The sequence below is a fragment of the Alternaria viburni genome (assembly GCF_023758015.1).
Source record: "Alternaria viburni strain BMP 2772 chromosome Unknown scaffold_32, whole genome shotgun sequence".
Taxonomy (NCBI): domain Eukaryota; kingdom Fungi; phylum Ascomycota; class Dothideomycetes; order Pleosporales; family Pleosporaceae; genus Alternaria; species Alternaria viburni.
The window spans coordinates 339,462-358,906 of NW_026055801.1; the positions used below are offsets into that span (position 1 = coordinate 339,462).

The 19,445-nt window shown below is 52.3% G+C and overlaps 9 protein-coding genes across 9 annotated transcripts; 6 read left to right on the plus strand and 3 right to left on the minus strand.

Moving 5' to 3' along the window:
* Positions 1-55: 55 nt before the first annotated feature.
* On the plus strand, positions 56-794 carry J4E79_010711 (uncharacterized protein; the record flags this gene model as incomplete). The annotated part of the gene is made up of 2 exons (XM_049359546.1): positions 56-103; positions 159-794. 2 exons carry the CDS (start codon positions 56-58, stop codon positions 792-794), a joined length of 684 nt encoding a protein of 227 aa, XP_049206077.1.
* A 418-nt stretch (positions 795-1,212) lies between these two features.
* On the minus strand, positions 1,213-3,649 carry J4E79_010712 (uncharacterized protein; the record flags this gene model as incomplete). Its single annotated transcript, XM_049359547.1, has 2 exons — positions 1,213-3,474; positions 3,542-3,649. 2 exons carry the CDS (start codon positions 3,647-3,649, stop codon positions 1,213-1,215), a joined length of 2,370 nt encoding a protein of 789 aa, XP_049206078.1.
* Positions 3,650-4,393: 744 nt separating this feature from the next.
* On the plus strand, positions 4,394-5,004 carry J4E79_010713 (uncharacterized protein; the record flags this gene model as incomplete). Its single annotated transcript, XM_049359548.1, has 2 exons — positions 4,394-4,925; positions 4,976-5,004. The coding sequence occupies 2 exons, from the start codon at positions 4,394-4,396 to the stop codon at positions 5,002-5,004; spliced, it is 561 nt and encodes a 186-aa protein (XP_049206079.1).
* A 197-nt stretch (positions 5,005-5,201) lies between these two features.
* On the minus strand, positions 5,202-6,085 carry J4E79_010714 (uncharacterized protein; the record flags this gene model as incomplete). Its single annotated transcript, XM_049359549.1, has 3 exons — positions 5,202-5,785; positions 5,870-5,977; positions 6,034-6,085. The coding sequence occupies 3 exons, from the start codon at positions 6,083-6,085 to the stop codon at positions 5,202-5,204; spliced, it is 744 nt and encodes a 247-aa protein (XP_049206080.1).
* An 890-nt stretch (positions 6,086-6,975) lies between these two features.
* On the plus strand, positions 6,976-7,415 carry J4E79_010715 (uncharacterized protein; the record flags this gene model as incomplete). Its single annotated transcript, XM_049359550.1, has 3 exons — positions 6,976-7,038; positions 7,185-7,312; positions 7,382-7,415. The coding sequence occupies 3 exons, from the start codon at positions 6,976-6,978 to the stop codon at positions 7,413-7,415; spliced, it is 225 nt and encodes a 74-aa protein (XP_049206081.1).
* A 223-nt stretch (positions 7,416-7,638) lies between these two features.
* On the plus strand, positions 7,639-11,435 carry J4E79_010716 (uncharacterized protein; the record flags this gene model as incomplete). Its single annotated transcript, XM_049359551.1, has 5 exons — positions 7,639-8,668; positions 9,303-9,901; positions 10,463-10,632; positions 10,719-10,747; positions 11,002-11,435. The coding sequence occupies 5 exons, from the start codon at positions 7,639-7,641 to the stop codon at positions 11,433-11,435; spliced, it is 2,262 nt and encodes a 753-aa protein (XP_049206082.1).
* Positions 11,436-11,744: 309 nt separating this feature from the next.
* Positions 11,745-13,358, plus strand: J4E79_010717 (uncharacterized protein; the record flags this gene model as incomplete). Its single annotated transcript, XM_049359552.1, has 2 exons — positions 11,745-11,861; positions 12,009-13,358. 2 exons carry the CDS (start codon positions 11,745-11,747, stop codon positions 13,356-13,358), a joined length of 1,467 nt encoding a protein of 488 aa, XP_049206083.1.
* A 3,419-nt stretch (positions 13,359-16,777) lies between these two features.
* J4E79_010718 (uncharacterized protein) lies at positions 16,778-18,037 on the minus strand (the record flags this gene model as incomplete). The annotated part of the gene is made up of 2 exons (XM_049359553.1): positions 16,778-17,809; positions 17,861-18,037. 2 exons carry the CDS (start codon positions 18,035-18,037, stop codon positions 16,778-16,780), a joined length of 1,209 nt encoding a protein of 402 aa, XP_049206084.1.
* A 260-nt stretch (positions 18,038-18,297) lies between these two features.
* On the plus strand, positions 18,298-18,999 carry J4E79_010719 (uncharacterized protein; the record flags this gene model as incomplete). The annotated part of the gene is made up of 1 exon (XM_049359554.1): positions 18,298-18,999. The coding sequence occupies one exon, from the start codon at positions 18,298-18,300 to the stop codon at positions 18,997-18,999; it is 702 nt and encodes a 233-aa protein (XP_049206085.1).
* Between the last annotated feature and the right edge of the window lie 446 nt (positions 19,000-19,445).

Sequence of the window (19,445 nt, forward strand, 5' to 3'; positions counted from 1 at the left end):
CGATAAGGCGTCAAGCAGTTCAATCGCGCAGAGCACACCCCATTGAGCGCCCACCATGGAGACCATCAGAGGTCTCCTGTGGAAGCCCACACCGGAGGAACAAGTACCTACCCTCTCCCATCCCCTCCACTCCCCACCCACCTCTAACCCACCACCAGAAGCGCAAATGCAACGCCCTCGTCCGCCAAAACGTCCGCAAACTCGACCGCGACATCCAACAACTCAAAGCCACGGAACAAAAAACCAAAACCCTCATCCAGCAATCCTCCAAACGCGCCGCCCGCAACCCATCCATGGCCAAGCAAGCCAACCAAGACGTGCGCATCTTCGCCCGCGAGCTAATCCGCGTCCGCAAGCAAAACAACCGCCTCATGACGTCCAAAGCGCAGCTCAACAGCGTACAGATGCAAGTCAACGAAGCGTTTTCGGTGCGGAAAATAGAGGGGAGTATCAAGGCGAGCACGGGCATCATGAAGGACGTGAATAGCCTCGTCAGGTTACCCGAGCTGACGGGCACGATGCGCGAACTTAGCTCTGAGCTTATGAAGGCGGGGATTATTGAGGAGATGCTGGATGATACGCTGGGCGAGAATGAGATGCTGGAGGGGGAGGCGGATGAGGCGGAGGAGGAGGTGGATAAGGTGTTGAGTGAGGTGCTCAAGGATCGGTTGCCGCAGAGTAAGGCCAAGGAGGAGGAGTTGCCGGCTGCGCCGCAGGCGGAAGAGGAGGAGGAAGAGGATCAGGCGGAGATGTTGGCGCAGATGCGGGGACGGTTGGAGGCGCTCAAGAGCTGAGTGGGATGGGGTTGTATATACGGGCATCTTTTGGGCTTTTTAGACTAGACAGAGCGTGCGTGATGCGCTGATTTGGTGTTGAGGCGTACTATAGGAGCAGTTGCATACCCCTAAATCTGAAGTGCGGACACGACGGCACAGTCCATCTGTCGTAGCAAGCATAATCACCACATTTCTGTCAGGGTTCACGTGGTAGCAACATCTCTTCGTTCGAAGCGCGCGAACGCGACTTATGACGCCATGTCAAACTACATGTTTCATAACGTGTTTGGTATCAATTCGTAATCAGTCGTCCTCCCACGCACATGCATCCACCCACAACAAAGCTTTCCTCCAATCCATCATGACAACACAATTCATCTCTTCCAGTACATGAACCCGCAACAAGGGAGGCTGAAACCCCCACATACACAATCATTTAGTCCCCCCTAATAATCTTGCCAACAAATTTCAACTCCCATTCCTTGGGATCCTCGCCTACAAAGCGCGCATTCGCCTTCTGATCTAGCATCTGCAATGTCACAGCAATACCATCATACCACTCCCTTACTTTGTCAGCCGTGTCTTCGCTCCAAACAGTGAGCACGCCGTCCGGACTGCGAGGCGTGGGCTTAGGAGGGACGCCGCGCATCTTAAGAAGCATATTGAGGATATCGCTGAACTTCTCGCCTTGCTGGGAAAGAAGCGAGGGGGACTTGTCGAGCGGCCATCTAGGATTACGGGGCGCTTGGTGGGGAGGGAGGTCTAGTTGAGGGGCTGGCGGTGACGAAGTAGATTGTAGGGCTGTGGCTAGATCGCTGTCAGCGCTGGGTGGATGCTTGAATGCGTCGTCGGCTTCTGGGGCGGGTAGGTTGGTGGAGGGTATTTCCCAGGAGCGGAACAGCCAGCACATGCGCTCTACACAGGCGAGGAGGATGACGGCGACGAGAAAGGTTTCGAAGGGATTCGCTTGTTGACGCTGTAGGAGGCGTCGTTCCAGGTCGTTCATTACGATGCGTGCTAGGCATGCGGCTCGCTTTTCTGTCGCTCCCATGAGCTGTGTAGTGATAAGGCTGTAGGAAGATTCGTGCTCGAGGGGCGTGATGGGCGTGCGAATTGCGTCCTCCATATCTCCTGGTGCCAATGTAGATGGAGTGATGGTAGGCGCGAGCGAGGGATTTGAAAAGAGAAACCATTCAAAGTTCCGGGACGTGAGCACGCGCGTGAGATTCCAGAGTTCTAGGGCCTTTGATATTAGTCCATCTGCGCTTGACGATGCAACGCTCTTGGCGGTCTGTACAGTCATCCTCATGAAGTTCGAGTCTTCGGTATCGGCAAAGTGGCCACCCATCTTCTTGATATAGTGGTCTAGCTTCCCACTGACATCGTCATCACTGTCTATGAGTTCGAGATCCGGAGTAGCTAGTCCAGCGAAGATCGCAGGATCGATGTCTGCGTTTTGCGCTGTCTGCGTCTGCTGACATTTCAGCGGCGTGAAAGTAGCAAAGATACCGGAATGAGGGAAGTGGGTTGCTTCTATGCGCCCTGGAGTCTGGTCGAGCCGTATCTGGCCCTTGGCTTGATTCGTTGCATGGAATGCTAACACGCTATGAAGACCTGCAGAGTAGAGACCGAACTCCTCTGCAATCCTTGTCCTGATACATGGCTGCTTCCATAATCGCGCACTCTCGACGTTTTGGCAGGTGTTGCATGGGTTGTCGCCCGAACATGGCTTTTTGAGCATGCGACACCGAATGCACGCGCCTCGCTTGCGCACCTCCTGTACTTCTTTCCGTCTGGAGTCTGTGAAACGTCCCCTGACCTTGGGCTTGGCCGGCTTCTGGTTCATGCTGAAGTCGGTGGTGAAGTGGGTCTGGTTGCCTGGGCTCATTGCAAGTGGTCGTTGATGGCTCATTCCCTTATTTAACTGGTCGTTCGCGTGCATCTGCTCCTTGCCATGGTCTTGTAGCATCGGGTCCAGTGAGTTGGGCTGTATGTTCGGCCAATGTCCTCGTCCTTGGGGATGGAAGAACTTGCCGTCTGACATACCCTGCATACCATGTGCTGAGAGATTCATGTCCGACTCCATAGGCATACCGTTTGACAGCGGCATGAGGTCATTCGCTGCTGATGCTGCCATGACGAGAGACGGAACCATGTGCGACATCGATCCAGAGCTTGACAGAGGCATATGACCCATGTGTGGTGATGCAGTTGGAGAGTGATGTAATGATCCATTGAACTGGTACATGGAGGGCATTGCTGGCGCATGCGACATGTCCATCCCGTGTGAGAGGCCGCCCATATCAGAGCCATCGGGCCGATCATCCTGTATCAGGAACTCTTCCAAAAGCCCTGCATGGCTCGCATTGTTGTTATGGTTGTGGTTGCCATGGTTGTGCGCTTGCGACGGCTGCTTCTCTGCCATGCGCTTCCCAGAGAGGTCCAGATGTTGTCGCGACACCTCCGCCAGCGTCTCAAGCGCAGACAGCTGCTTCGACGGCGCAAAAGGAAGGTTCATCTTCTGGCCATGCTGCATCTGGCTCGGTCCGGGTGCGTTGGTGGTGGCCGTCTGCGTCATATTGTCGGGGAGTGGCAGCTCGTGCATCTGCAGCAGCGCGCGCTGGCGGTCTTGAAGCGGTAAAGCGGGACATTTCTTGACGAGATGATTCGTGAGACTGTCTATGCGGCCTTTGGGAAACTGCGATGTGTAAGCTATTATTGCTCACTCTACACCGTCAACTTTTTTGCGGAGCGGGGTCACTCACCTTTTCGCCGCACGACTTGCACGTGTGCTGGTAGCGGTTGCTTGCATCTTCCAGCTTCGGTCCGCGCTCGAAGTACTCGAGAATCAACTGGTTGGGTCGACGACCCATGATGGGCCCAAAAGTTGCGTTCAATTGTGTGGTGGGTGACGAAAGATTACTGCCGGAAGTATTTGGCGGTCAGTAGCCGGCGGTCCAAGAAAGCTGAGGTCTGCTATGGTTGGTCGGTCCGTTAGCCCTCGTCTGACATCATAACCCATCTTTCATTTGAGCTTCATAAATATCACTACTGCGCCAGCGCTATGACTAGATGCCTGAAATTGATCATTGGCAATCATTTTCACGCATCTGAACGATGCGTCGATGGTTGAGTGCTGACAGCGTCCAGCTCGCGCATCTTCTGCAGGAGACCACACGTCACAAGCCGCAAACTCACTAGGCCAACGAGATGAATAGAGCTCAGGTGCATAGACACACATGATGCATCACTGTATGCCACGTTTCGGACTCGAAAGATCATGGACGCGTTCCTGACTAGACACGCGACTAACCAGGATGCAACGCGCCCTGCATGCGTATACATACGGAGCGAGTCAGGAGAGGTCGATGCTTCCATCTGATCCAAGATCAGCTAGGCTTTTGTCATGACCGCATGATCAGAATAGCGATTTCCCCCTTGGTCTTTCTTTTGGGGTAACGAAATCATGACGTCCGCACTAGTCACGCCAAGTCAAGTAGACTGGAATATGGACTACGACATCGCCATATCCGGATACATGTAAACAAATTTCTAATCCATATCTACGCCTAAGACCTACCATCCGCCCTATGCAAACATCTTTTTGAACCATCAAAATGCCGACAACAAAATCCCCAGCCGCAAACCCAACCATCACACCCGACCCATCTCAGAACGGCTCCACGATCCGTAAAGCCTTTCTCCTCGAAGCCTTCGCCAACCTCTTCACCATCCCGCTGATAACAAACACGCGCTGGACGCTCTCCCTCCTACTCAACAACCCCTCCCGCGACATCAACCCTACCTCGGTCCTCTTTGCTCGTCTATGCGGAGGCCTGATTGTGGGCGGTCTAACATCCGCTTTACTCGCCGGCGCGACGAATACGCGTAATGGGATCGAGAGCCGACGACCTACATATATGCTCTTGGGGCTAGGAGAGGCGGCTTTGATCCCAATGATCGTGTTGGATTTGTTGGAGGGAGGGGGGCCGGGTGCGGCACTCAGTAAGAAGGTCGCTGCGGTCAGTGTGGCGTGTTTGGTGCCGCCGCTTTTGTGGAGGTTGTACGTGCTTTTTGTGAGGACGGATTTGCTCGGTCGGTACACGGAGGAGAAGACGGGTGACGGTGGTGCGAGGAGGAGTGACGGATGTAAGTATTGTGTGCGGAATGGGCGAAAGTGTACCGCTGATCTGATCTAGATGGTGCTATTAATACCCGCGTAGACTGAGACGGTGGAAGAAGCTGAGATAATCCATGGAAGTGGCATCTCATTCCTTGCAATGCTCTTTTGAAGTTCGGTGTCTTGTAGATTGCTTTCCGAATTATAATACTTTTCCATGCCCTACGCACAGGACAAATTCTTCCCTAAACGCCTCGCTGAAATCATATGCAATGTGTCTCTCAGACCTTCAGATGGTATAGTGCTTAGTCTGCGAAGCCTCCCCACTCCGCCTCGGAATCTTCTTTGTCCTCAGCCTCTTCTGCCATTTCCACTTCCTGCCCCCTCCAAGCTCTTAACCTATCATCAGCCAAAACCTCTTTCGCGGCATTCCTCAGCGTCTTCAGCTTGCCCTCCTTGGCCATCTTCTCAACAGGCAACACTAATGTCTCCAGTGTCTCCTTCTTGTCTTCCTTCTCCCACGACTCTCCCTCAACCTTCTCCATCTCATCGACGTAAACATCCATGACATGGTATCTCAGCCCATTTGGAATCCTCATGTTCTCGCACTCCAGCGGGGTCTCCTCCATAACGGCATTCCATTGTTCCACCAAGCTCTTCTTCCATTTCTTATTGCTGAGGAAGGTGAAGGACGCGTTTACGTATTGGCGGATGAGGTAGAGGTACTTGTCTAACCGGAGCGCTTCGATGCGGGTCCATTCGCGGGACATGGTGAGGAAGAAGGCGCGGATGAAGGGTAGTACGACGGGTGTTCGAAGAGCTGAGACGAGAGAGGCGAGGTCGCGAGATAGGCCTTGCTGGAGGACGGGTTTGTCTTGCATCCATAGGCCTGAAGGTTCTTGTTAGCCTTTGCAGGATGGGTTGCGAAGTGCCTTGGGGGAGGGTTTTAGGCCAAGGCACAAGGAGCGCGTACAGTAGAATAAGCCCTTCCATAGCTTCAACAAGTCTAGTTCTGATATCTCTGATTGCGCGCCCAGGTATGTCTTGAGTGAATCGAGTGCATTGTCGCGAACTTTCTTGTCTGTCGCAAACGTTAGACTTCCGATTGAGTGTCTCCGCAACGTAGTGATTTCGTACCGCTAGAGGCAAGATTCCTTATGAAGGGGTTATTTTGCGCGTCTGATGCCATGATGTGCTGTGATGTGTCGTGATACGTCGCAACGATGTCTTTGCTCTGAGGCCTGACATGCGGGCCGAACTTTTTTTGGAGGGCTCATGGATGCCGCTAAGATAGCGATAAGGCACCATGGCCGCGCCACATGCTAACTAGCGCACGTCGGAGCACTCGAGGGAACACGCGCAGTTCAGGCACGACAAGTAATTGCCCTGCACAATCCTGTTACTAGAATTATGCCTGGAGAAGTTCTATATATCGACTTTGGGGTTCGCGTTCTGGAGCGCGTTGCTAGAGATATTGCCTAAGAGACCTGTCCCGGGATTCTACCGACTTCGCCGCGTCACGCGTGACAAAAAATGCGGCATCTAAATGCCTTCTCTGTACGAACCTTTTGCAGGGCTTTTGAAACATTCGAAAAGGATTGTGAATCTATACTTTTACTAACTAGGTATTTAAGTGCTAGCTAGCTACCTAGGTAGATAAAGAGCTCTAAGATTAACTAGTACAAACTAGGTAAGGCGCATTAGTAGCTAGATTGTATGTGCTTGTGCTTACTAAGCATTGCTTGCTGTTAGTTACAGTTACGCACTAACTCTAGTAGCTACCTAGGTGCCTAACTTCACTTTCCTAACGGCGTAAAGGAAAAACATCTAACAAAAACTATCTACGTTAGTAATCTCTTCTACGTACTAGTATTGCTAGAATCTAGGATTGCCGGCTAGTCTACTGTCTTCTAGGTATGTAACCTGTTTCTCACCTATGCGGCGGCACAGGCCGCACAGCCCACCTAGTTATCTAGCAACGCGGCACTTGTTCTAAACACAGCTCGACTCTATCACAAAAGATCCTGAACATGCCGGGCAAGCCGAGAGAGAAGGCTAACGCGATGCAGTTGCAGAGGGATGCCATCCATGGTCGTAATCCCGGCCAACGGACACGAGAGGCGCCGTGTCCTAGTAGACCGCGTAAGTACATTCCGAACCTCAGTTGCACGCGTTTTAATACTAAAACTATCTTTAGGTGCACTCAATTGTGTCAAATCGCGTTCAAAACGGCGTTAGTACCCCTTCACCTTAAGTGGTCCGTGCGCGATGCTGATATCAGGGTCCAGGACGAGCAGTATCTGGTCCGGTGGACGTCGGACACATCGACGACAAAACCGCCGCTCAGCTGGCACTCTGTTAAGGACTTAGTGCGATGTCTAGAGCAGATCCAAGACTACCTCGAAGTGAGGGAGAAGTAAGCGGTATCTCAGTACTGGTTCTCCGCATCCTACTAACCTATCTAGGAACCTACAGCTACCTTCAGACACAAAACCTTCAAGGAAAAGAAAGAGTCCTGATGGGGGTGCATCGTACGAACGCCGCTCTTCACCATTCGATCGACGACTACAAGAGAGTTGTACGCCATCAGCCTCTCGATCTTCATCCGTGTCATCTGCAGCAACAGTCACGTCTCCAGCCAGCGACATATACAACGGCGTTTTGGATGCTGATCAATATGGTCATGTCTTTTGTAGACAAGTGAGTCTTTATAGCCAGGTTCCCCTCATCTGCTTCACTGACATGCGGCAGGCCTCTGGTCCAGACATACCCGAACTTGACATTCGTACCGTGCCCACGCCAGAGATGAACCGCATTGCACATCGGTCTAGTGTCGACAAAGCACTTATGTATATCCGCAATGAGTATGTCCGGAGACTGGCGAAAGTACCAGGCAAACCTATTCACTTATTCAACGTGGTTGACAAGGCCACTCCATCACTGCGCTTCCGGTACATTTCTGAGTACGTTCTGGATGAGCAGCAAGGCGTCTACCGCGCGTCAGTAGAAACACAGCAAGGATGCCAGCAGTGTTCACCCCACATGGGCCGTGATATCGGATGCGAATACACAAAGAGGTGTGACTGTCTGGAATACGCTGCTGTGGACGAAAGCCGCCTTGATGAAGAGACCAAGCGAGAGTACCAACTTGCGCTCGAAAACGGAGATTCGACAATGGGGTTTCCCAAGAAATTCCCTTACTTCGCCGAGGGCACCAAACGAGAGAAAACCGGCTGTCTCGTACCTTTCTATCTTAACTCCCGTCGTCCAATCTACGAGTGCAACGATAGGTGCAAATGCGGCCCCAAGTGCCGCAATAAGAACGTTCAGTTCGGGCGACAAGTTGAAGTTGAGATATTCCGAGCGAACGACGGGCGTGGCTGGGGTCTCCGGTGCAAACAAGATCTCCACGAAGGCCAATTCATCGATACCTACCGCGGCGAAGTAATAACAGATGCCGAAGCCACGCGCCGCGAAACCTCGTCGTCAAAAGCAAAAGCGTCCTACCTCTACTCTCTCGACAAGTTCGCTGAGTCAGAAGGCCTCAAAGAAGAAGATCTCTACGTTGTGGATGGCGAGTTCATGGGCGGACCAACGAAGTTCATCAACCACTCGTGTGACCCGAATTGCCGGCAGTACACTGTCTCCTACAATAAGCACGACCCGAGAGTTTATGACATCGCGTTCTTTGCACGAAGATTCATTCCTAAGGGCGAGGAACTGACGTTTGACTACCTTGATAAGGAAGAGGGGGAGGAGATGGATGAGCCGGGTGAGGGGGCGCTTCCTTGTCTTTGTGGCGCGAAGAATTGCCGCAAGTGGCTGTGGACGTGAGGATCGTGTCGCACAAGGCGCGCGTGACATGTGGGAAAGTTTAGATTGGTGTCTCAGAGAAGAGGGGATGGCTGTCAGATTTGTGAGGGGGTTATGTTCATGAGACGGTTGCATTGCTCTGCATCAGCGATGAGCGTTCTGGCGTCTGTATTTTCATTTTGTCAACTATCATACAGTTCCATATCCAATTCTCCCTTTAGAGGACTTCTTTCGTGTCGAATGTTGTCTTTGTCAATGCTGATAGGTAGGCGCAACTAATCGCGTACGCTTTCGTCGTTCGTCTATCAGTGCCGTCTAGACTGGAGTAACAGTTGCATCACTGACTTGCTTCCTGAACTACACCCATCACACCGGCACACAGCTAAGTTAATCGTAACTGCCTAGAACACAACATAGGTGTAGAAAAAAGTGGTGCGGGCCGGTAAGTTACCCGGTAGCACAGTTAGCGCTCGGACCACCACACACGCTCCCACCGAGAACCATTCAGTCTCTTGACCCCCAACTGCAATTTTCCGCCCCATCTGCTTTTTCACTTCTCTTCGTAATGAAGCCTAGCCTGCCTAACGAGGTAGACCGCGAGGATACGCCTGATCCGCCGGTGGTGGATTACCTTGACCGACTCCGAGATGACCTGTTGGAACGACTCCGTTGGGACGTTTTCGGCTCGTTGAACGACATCCAAGTCAAAGATCCTGGAAATGCTCTCACGCCCTTCATGGGCGCCAGCATCGCCTCAGAGTCCTTGGCAAGTCCCCCGTTCACCAAAATCTCGGTCTACATCGACGTCTGCGAGGAGAAACGCAACATGGACGAGCAAGAGGAGGAAGACCGATACGCTGCCCCAGAGCCGCTGATCATCGACAAGGAGGATGGCTCTTTCATATCCTTACATGATTTTGTCTCGCAAGTCCACTCATACCTTAATGTCAATAAGGAAGAGATTATGCAGTGCGAAGACGAACTGTACGTGAACCCGGTGGACTTGGGCGACGGTGTCAAAGCGGTGGAAGTCGTCCCTGATGATGATGACAGGGACTGGGCAGATGGATCTGGAGAAGACCACGAGTTCAGTCATTTCCTTCGAAGCGGCAACATCCCAGAAGGGAGTCGAGTCTTTTTCGATAGGGCTATGATCAACCAAATCGATCAAGACGAATATAGTATTCACGTGGTTCTTTTCGTTGAGGGCAGTTATGGAGAAACGCTAGATTCGTTTTGGGAAAGGAAAAACAGGCCGTAGCAGTTCACCAAGACCAAGCAGAGTTAGCGCCAACAGCGACCGTTCCCTTTCCTGCCTAAGTCGATGCCCTGAATCGTGGCATCTCTATAGAGAGACTTTAAACGATTCTAACATTAAGTGTTCGAAGAAGTACTAATGACCCCCGCAATAGTCTACCACACGTACCAAAGTCCTCGAGATTTAGCCTCGTGTCAGGCCAAAAGGGGGGGTATAGTCTTACTTCAGCGGGTCAGGAACCAAAGTCTCGACTGAACTCAATGTACGCGGTCTTCGCTTTTGGCCATGCCACCCCAGTGACCCCGCTGCGAAAGTGCACTTCCGTAGCGAAGTGGCAATATTGGGCTCACATCCTAACGACATAGACCCTCGAGCCGTGATGAACGAGGATGATAGCGGCCAGCAATCTCTCCTCAATATGTAAGTGGTGATAGCAAGCTCCGTATGTCAAGTTGCGGTCACTAAGCCATGACATATGGAGAAGAAACAGTGTAGTTCATACCATACACCGTGAGGTACCTGAAGGCTCAGCCCACCCATCTGGAACTTGACCCTGATGATGCATCTGGTCTTCACGCGACCGGCCCCGCGGCACCTGACAGTGTGGTTGCGGTACACGGCTACGTACCCGAGATCGCATTCGCTGACAAGTGGGTTATACTTTGGTAAACATGTCCGAAATAGTATTGTGGGAGCGCTGCGATTGGATGAAACAATCATGTCGTGACTATCGTGCAGTTATCACACATAGCGCCGTGATCACCGTTTTTGCGCTGCCACGTAAGTATCGCGATATTTGGTACAAGAAAAAAGTAAACAGGCATGTCTACACCGCGGATGTCAAGTCTACGTCAGTTCAACACATGTCTTCTTATTAAATCCGCAAGTTGTACACGGTCCGGGTCTCTCTACATACCACAAGTCTACTTTCAAGATTGCGCAACCAAAGCACTTCCTTAACAGTGACTCCGGTCTCACTGTGCCACCATAACCTCGCTGCGACACCGACATGCAAATGTTTGCAACCATACTAGAAAAGCTACGGCTTATTCCCAACACAACAAACGAGGGAAAGACACAAGACGAAGAAGGCATACCATACGTCCAACTCAACGACGAATACGACACAACCCTACGGTTATCATGGACAAACGATCCAAAGAAACTGTACTTGTCTGCGTGTTTCAACCCGAAGCGGGAGGCGAATGTTGCAAAAGACTACAACATTGAGGGTCTCTGTCCAGTGGTCAAAGAAACCAAAGGCGATGAATTCATACTACGGGACAACGACGGCCGGTATTATCTTTGGGACGCATGGGTTGGTGAGTTGATGAAGTTCCGGGACTGGTGGATCGAAGGCTTTACGACAAAAGAAGAGCTAGTGGAGAATCTCGTGTGCAACATGACAGAAGCGCAAGCGGACGTGGAATTCATCGAGCGGAAGCGTAGAGACAGTGTGGTAGACTAGTCATACCCTGCATCTTGTAGTCGACATGAAGATCGGAATCGGGATGCATGCGAGGCGACGCGGGGCGAGGTTGGGAGAAAGATGTAGTTTAAACTTTAAGCGACGTCGTCGGCAGCCAATGAAGAATGAGGACCCTGACCCACCATTTTTCGTGCCCCATTTTGCTGGTCCGTGACTCCGACGCAAAGGGACTACCACTGATAAAAGCGTCGACGCGGTGATCGTCGCCTGCCATGCCGATACCTGACTGAGACACGTAGTACACGGAAGGGTTCTGCTAGCCTGGAATTTCTCTAATCAAACAACAACATGCCTCAGTATCTCGTCCGGCTTGCGCAAGCGCATGAGAGTTTTCGGAAAGTCGAACTGCAAGCGCTAGCCGACATTTCAGGAGTGCCTTTACACTTCGTCAAGTATGAAGAAGATGTAAGTAGCTTTTCATTCACCCAGCAGTCTTACTGTCTCAACTTCATCAGTCGCGTCTCTCGCAGTGTTGTTTTGGTTCAGATCCTGAAAAAGCAAACCCAGTGTCGCGTCACGCCTTACAAAAGCACACATTTCTGACGATCAAAGTCACCCTACTGCATTGTCGATCTGCCGTCAGAGGCTGCGGCACGAAAAGCCATCGCACGGAGCATCCTCGCACAGGGCATCTACGAGCTATGGGGCCAGGGATCAACATACGACGCCCTTCACGACTCCGTCCGCAGTCTGACCACATCCTGGTGGCCGCAGTACATTAACGCATCTTTCCGCTTTACCATAGAAGGCTATCGCGGAAGCAGATCAAACGATGAGCAGCGCGACATCATCGACAGTTTCTCCTACATGGCCTTCAAAGGACCACCGCGGATGCGAAACCCAGATGTCGCGTTCCGTGTCTTTGAAGACTACGATCTTAATGTTAAGAAGCCCAAGTACATTTACTTTGGTCGCTTCATCGCCGATTCATGTCGGAACGAAGCCAAGAAGATATTCGATCTCAAGAAGAGACATTACATCAGCACTACATCGATGGACGCCGAGCTCACACTGCTGACGGCTAACATCGCACACGTGGCACCGGGGAAGTTGTTTTACGACCCTTTCATGGGCACGGGCGGCTTCCCGATAGCATGCGCTCACTTCGGAGCAGTGGTGTTTGGGAGTGACATCGACGGCCGCACGATCCGCGGCCTAGGAGGCAGCGCAAGAAGAGGACAGACGGGAAAATACGACGTCGTCGGCAACTTCAAGCAGTACGACTTAGAGTCCAGCTACCTAGGCGCCTTCGTCTCCGATCTCACCAACACCCCACTGAGAATACCGCCACCCAGCAAAGACCGCACGTCAGGCTACCTCGACGGCATCGTATGCGACCCACCCTACGGCATCCGCGAAGGCCTCAAAGTGCTAGGATCCCGGCAAGCGCTGCTCGACATAGAACGCCAATCGCACCAAGACCAATTCAAAGAACCCGGGTACATACCCCCGAAGCGGCCCTACTCCTTCACCGCACTGCTCGATGACATACTAGCCTTTGCAGTCGCAACACTAGTCCCCGACGGCCGAATCAGCATGTGGATGCCCACGGCGAATGACGAGGACATCGAGCTCATCATCCCGAGCCATCCTTGTCTCGAACTGACGTCGGTTTGCGTCCAGGCGTTTAACAAGTGGTCACGCAGGCTGCTGACGTATCGGCGGCGCAGGGAGGAGGAGGTGCCTGAGGGGGCGGCTGAGGCGGTGCGCAGGGAGTATGAGAAGGGGACTAGGGCTAGTGAGTTGAATGATTTTAGGAGGAAGTACTTTCAGGGGTTCAAGGAGTTTGAGAGTATGAAGAAGGAGTTTATAAGGATGAAGGCGGATGCTAGGGCTGGGCAGGAGACATCCACTGCGGAAGAGACAACCGGTGCTCCGAAGGAAGACGATACCAAAACGTAGATGCTGCGTGCTTCACCGGCACACTTCAAAGTCGAAATGATCTATCATGTCCGAACATACCTATCTGCTAACACTCATCGCTGAACTCCATACCAGTCACTTCCCCTCACTCCCCTCCCCAGGATTCACCCTCGCCCTCCACCTCCCATCCTCCCCCTTCTCCAGTACAACCTTCTTCTCCGCCGCCATCAACGCAAAACTATCTTTGTTCTTCTCAAACCACACTTGCCCCTCCCTTGCTCTCGATACACAAAGCACATCTGTCTGTGCAACCACCGTACCGCCAGCGGCAAGAGCCAGTGCGCCAGCCGCTAGAACCGGGCGCATGCTGGACGTTGCTATCTTGCCGCGGATGTGGTTTTGGAGACGAAGACGGTTGATGATGGGTGTGCCCGGTGGAGATGGGAATGGAGGTGGTGGGGTTGGTGTTGGGGGAGGGGGGTTTGGCCGTTTGAGTGCAGTACGGAGGAGTGGATTAGATAGCCAGAAGCGGTGTGTGATCCTGGGAAAACAGCCTGCCATGGACTTTGGGAGATGGGATAGAAGCGACATATTTCCGACTGCCTGGATGAAATGATTTCAGTAGGGAAGGACGAAGGCTACTCGGCGTTGGTGTGAGGTTGAGTTGGTACGTTGTTTGTCCCTAGGTTTGACAAGCTGGGAAGAGAACGAGCAATGGAAGACAGAAGGCATATGTGCGCTGTATGAGACTATGCGTGGTGTTGCGATGGCATCGTCCGCTGGTGCTGTTACTTCACTGGTAGCTGCGCTGAAGTTGCTTTCACTAAGATGTTCTGGAGTAAGACACGACCGTGAAAGCTTAGCGTTCTTGTATGCTCCTCCAACTGTCTCCGTATAGCGTAGGAGAGGAAGACACGACGACCTCGGGTATCGTTCGCGCAATGCTGCAACTAAACACAATTGTGGAAGCACATAGCTGTACAAAGCAGAGCAATCAATGCATTTGTCGCAAGCCATTTTCCTACTCTCCATCCCCAGGAAAGATTCGACACTGAAATTTTACCATGCTCATTCTCCGATATCCCCTTCGAGCGTATACTACGCACTTCTTCCACATTCTTTCCCTGTTCCACAGCCATCTGCACCCTATAATATACCTCCTGAAAGTTGGTACTATGATAACAATGACAGACATTCCACTCGTAGTACAGTAAAAGCCTGTAGCCACGGCACTGGCGATCGTCGGGCACAAGACCGATATTTCGCATGAGTTGAGGGTACCATGAGATGTCGACGACGTCCCCAAGCGTTACTCCATCTTCACTGTGAATAGGGAATTTGGTGTGAAGAGTCTGGATGCCCTGGGTAGAGCATTCCTCAGTCTTCAGATTGACGGTCAAGCGCATGACTGGAGGTTGGGTGGCCAACATCTCGCGCCATGTTGCGGAGCATCTGTCAACATGAGGCTTCTTACAGTGCTTCAGTAGCTGGTAACTGATGGTAAGATCGACCGGCTGGTTCTCTGTATTACTGTGGCGTGGTCTGCGATAAGTACGGAACATGTTGAGTAGCGGATGAATTTCTAAACTATCCCAGGGAGTAGCCGTCACATCCGGAAGCTGGTATGGGTCATCGTGTAAGATGACAGCTTCCAATTTCATCTTATGAGGGAGCCTGTGATCGATGTGTAGTTCGGCATCTGGCATGGGTGCAACTGGAGGCGTTACCGTGTCTTGAGAGCGATCTAGACACGGGGGAAACATGCGCTTGCGAATGTCGTCCGCGTCCGAGATGAAGGAGCGCCACGCTCTATTGACACATGAGGCGCGTAACAAATCGAAGCACCCAAGAGAGGGATGACTGAAGATCACCCGCTTCAATTCGTTTGGAAGGTGTGCACTTGACGGGCTAGACATGACTAAGATAGTGCTGCCAATCGTCGTCAGTGATAGTATTAATACATAATCACGCATTGCTTCACTGATTGTGAGCAAACTTGAAAACACTGAAGCAGAGTACAACCGGAAAGGTTGATCGCTATCGCATGGGCTTTCCAGCATCGCTCTTGCCGTTAGCTCTTCCGTGGCTATTATCCGTGTGATTCGCGCCGAGCTTGTACAGCAGGGTGGGCAATGCTATGGAGGTGAGAGGCGTTATCTTGAAGCCTCATTCATGAGTGCACCAGGTGAGCTACTTACATGACTATCGTACACATAGTGAGGTTAGTCGGGGTTTTATTTGGGAAGCTTTCTTGAATATCGCCCGACCACATCCTCTATCGTTCTACCCTCGCTTTCCACTCCCCGTTCTCCATTTCCATGATGACCCTCATTCTAACGTACTTAGCTGTCCCTGAGACCCGGACGACAAGGTCTTGACTTGGTCTTCCCTCAGAAATGCTGTCTTCCTTCTCGATCACCCTTGCCTCAAACCTCTCTCTTTTCCACTCCAAATCTTCCATTCGTCGATAATGATCATACTCTACAGTTCTAGTCTTGTGATAGCATTTGCAGCCTTTACCGCGACATTTATACCGAGGATCAGTAGGCAAGACATGGTTTGGTACAAGGCCAGCATTGCGTGGTACCAGAGTCTTCCATATAGTGTCGTAAACATCCCCCAGTGTTATTCCGCGTCGGTTTCGCAAGATCTTTTGGGCAGGCATATGATAGATACTTTCGTTGCATAACCATTCACTCCATTGGAGAGCCAAGAACGTAAGTGCAGGCTGAGTGATGAGCATCTTACGCCATGTCACTGAAAGAGTTTTCAAGTCTGACTCTCTGAGACGCTTCAATAGCCGGTAGCTCACGCATAGCTGGTTCTCCTTTCGCTCTCCTGTCCAGCGGGGGGTCCAGGTAGTGAGGAACTCTTCGAGAAGTGGATGCATCTTTACAATAGACCACGGCGGAGCCATCCCCTCAGTCAGCTGGATGTCGGAGGCCTCCACCGCACCAGATTCTACGTGGAGCCTATGCGGAAGCGACCGACTGATTTGTAATACCCCGTCGTTCGAATTGGCAAAAGATGGTAGTACTGTCGGAGTTCCGGGGCTCGGAAGGCGTAGCAGAAACATCCGCTCACGGATGTCGTTCGTCTTCCAGATGATGTCACGCCACTCTTGGTTTACCCAGGAGAATCGGAACAAGTCGTAGTATCCAAGGCATTCATCGGTAAACACCATTACCTTCAGCTCAACCGCAAGGTCTGCGAAACTGGGCCCGCTCATGGTCGTGGTGTTGTGGGTAGCCTTCGGCGGCGCAAGCATTGATATATGAACGCAGATAGCTTTGCCGATTGTGAGCAAACTTGAACTGGAATCACAAGATCGCACCATTCGTAGCATGTTCCAGATGCTTCATTTTGAGTCTTGCTAGAGATCTTGAGCAACAATATCTGGGTCTTATATCAGTGATTCTAGTAACGTTGTGAGGTTCGACGAGGATGACCGCCAGTCTTCACTTCCGTTGCTTAGCATCACCGTTTGCCGCCTTTGCAGTGCTCTTGCCCTCAGACTTCTCCTTCTGCTTCTTCTCAGCCGCCCTCTTCTTTGCGCTCTCTTTCTCAAGAATTTCGATCGTCTTCTCACTGCTCTCCCACAGCTTCTTCTGCAGCAGCTCGTCATCGATCTCCTTCCTCGTCCATATCTTTCTCCTGCATTCCTTCAGGAAGTACGCTCCTTCTCCGCGACCCCACTGTGCCTCCATAGCCGCGTATAAGAAGGTTTGCGCGCCTTGATCAGGACTCTTCAGCACCAACCACCACAGCGGCCATGTAATGAGGTATATCGCCAGTCCCCACAGCGAGCCGAAGGTAAGGTATCGCCGCATGCCGGGTGTTCGTGTCCAGCCCGGGTCGACCATGATTACGCGTGCGTTCATGGGCTGTTTGTCGGGGCGGACGTAGTTTGAGAGATGCTTCTGGAAGGCTACGGCGAAGGTCATGAGGGCGAGCTTGGAGGTCGCGTATACGGTGGAGGGTGTGAAGTCGAGTTGTCCAGGATCGCTCTTTCCGTCTTTATTTGCTTTTGTGTCGACACCTGGCAACTTTCCGCCCACGTATGCAGGGCATGTACCGAAGATGATTCGAACGTCTCGATCGGGAGGTTGAGCACGTAGTGCTGGGCTGAGTATGCTCAACAGGTGGAAGTTGGCCATGTAGTTCAGTCCCCAAGTAGACTCCAGCCCATCTTCAGTCTGTGTTGCCTTGCCTCCTGGTGGTGTCATCGTGTTCGCACAGAGGACGATTGTGTCGAGACGTCGTGGCGGCGCGTTGTCGACCCATTTCGTTGCAAACTGACGTATGCTATACAGGTCCTCGAGGTCGACATGCTCGGCGGTGATAAGCTCGTTGCCTGTCTGGGTTCGGAGGTCTTCGATGTAGTCGACGAGGAAGGGGTCGACAAGGGGCTGTCGAACCAGGAGAACAATCTGTGCACCTCGAGTTGCCAGGCCTCTTACCACTTCAGCACCTATGCCAGCAGTTCCTCCCTATACATTGTCAGTACAGTAGTTCAACGCATGCACATGACTCAAACTTACCGTCACCATAACCACCTTGGAATGCATATTCCTCTCCGACCCATTCGTGGCGCCACTGAAGAACCATTTCAACACGTACAAGATCGCACAAACAGAAGCGAACTTCAAAACGGCCCAGCCGTATGGAATGGAGTCGATGCCCTCGTCGAAGGCTGTGGCCAGGATGTTGACGGGCATCTTGGCTGTTGGTGGGACGGGAAGCGGGAAGGTTCAGGAACGCGGATCTATGGTGGCTCGCTAAGACGATCGGATCCACGTGGCGTCATAGCATGTGATTGCGCGTCGAAGACTGTCGCCTGGCTTCACCACCCATATTTCACTTTCAGCTCGACTTTTCTTGCCCGGCGGTGTCGCTCCTTCCACCGCCGCAAAACCTTAAATCCACGACGTCTTGTCACCACCACGCGCACCACGCGCAAACCGCGACGACCGCCACGATGTCCGCTCCCACTACAACACCGACCGCGGACGAGTACGATGCCGACGAGCTTCTTGAAGAAGATCCCGATGTCTCCACGAAACCTTTTGTCGAGCAGCGCGCATTCGGACGCGGTCTGTGGAAGAACCCTATCAAATTCGTCTCCTCCGCCCCCGAAGTACAGCCAGCACCCACATCCACAAACGGCAAGACCATGGCGGAGAAGTACCTTGCGATAATGTTTCCCAATGGTCAGCCGCAACCACAACCCGAAGCATACCCTCGATGCGGCATATGCGGCGAGCCCGTCAAAGAGACCGACCAGCGCATACATTACCTAAGCCCTGCCCATCAGGCAGCACTACCACGAGCGCCAATACCCTCCGCGATCGATCGGACAAGAATGGGACTGAAATACATGGAGAAGCACGGCTACGACGTCGATGCGCGACAAGGCCTGGGTACGAGTGGCCAGGGCATGCTCTTCCCATTGGTACCCAAGGAGAAGCGTGACAAGCTGGGCTTGGGCATAGATAAGAAAGAGCACATACAGAGGAAGTCGCTAGGTGGCGCAAGCCGTGCAGACGTTAGAGAGGGCAGGCTTGATGCCGGCAAAGTTAGGAAGCTTGCCCAGGTCCAGAAAAAGAAGGACGCAAAGTTGCAGAGGATGTTCTACGGCAACGATGAGGTGGAGAAGTACTTGGGGCAGCTAGGTGGCTGAATAAGACTGACGACTAATGATCTCACGACGGCATGTTTCCCTCGGTCGTTCAGGCCTGTTCGATAGCGACTTCGCGTCGCAGCGCATCATCGGTATTCATCGAATACTCTGTCTTCGGGCCACACATCGACGGTCTGGCACGACGACTACCACCAACGGCCGATCACCACTTACGAGCATACTGTTAATGTTTCTCATAGACTTTGCTTTACAAGCGCATAGCGCTGGCGTTGGTTTGATTGGCGTTCAAAGATACCCGTGGCTCGACAATCGAGCCCCTTTCAACAACATTTCCTTCAACTACGTCAAAGTATGAATACATCGTATACACCTCAGCAACGACCAGTCAACGTGAGTCCTGGGGTTATGTCAGATTTACCGGGGCTGCTTCTCCAACCTTGTATTTTCTGCGGTTGCCCCACCATGACAGTCATCCGAAATCTCCG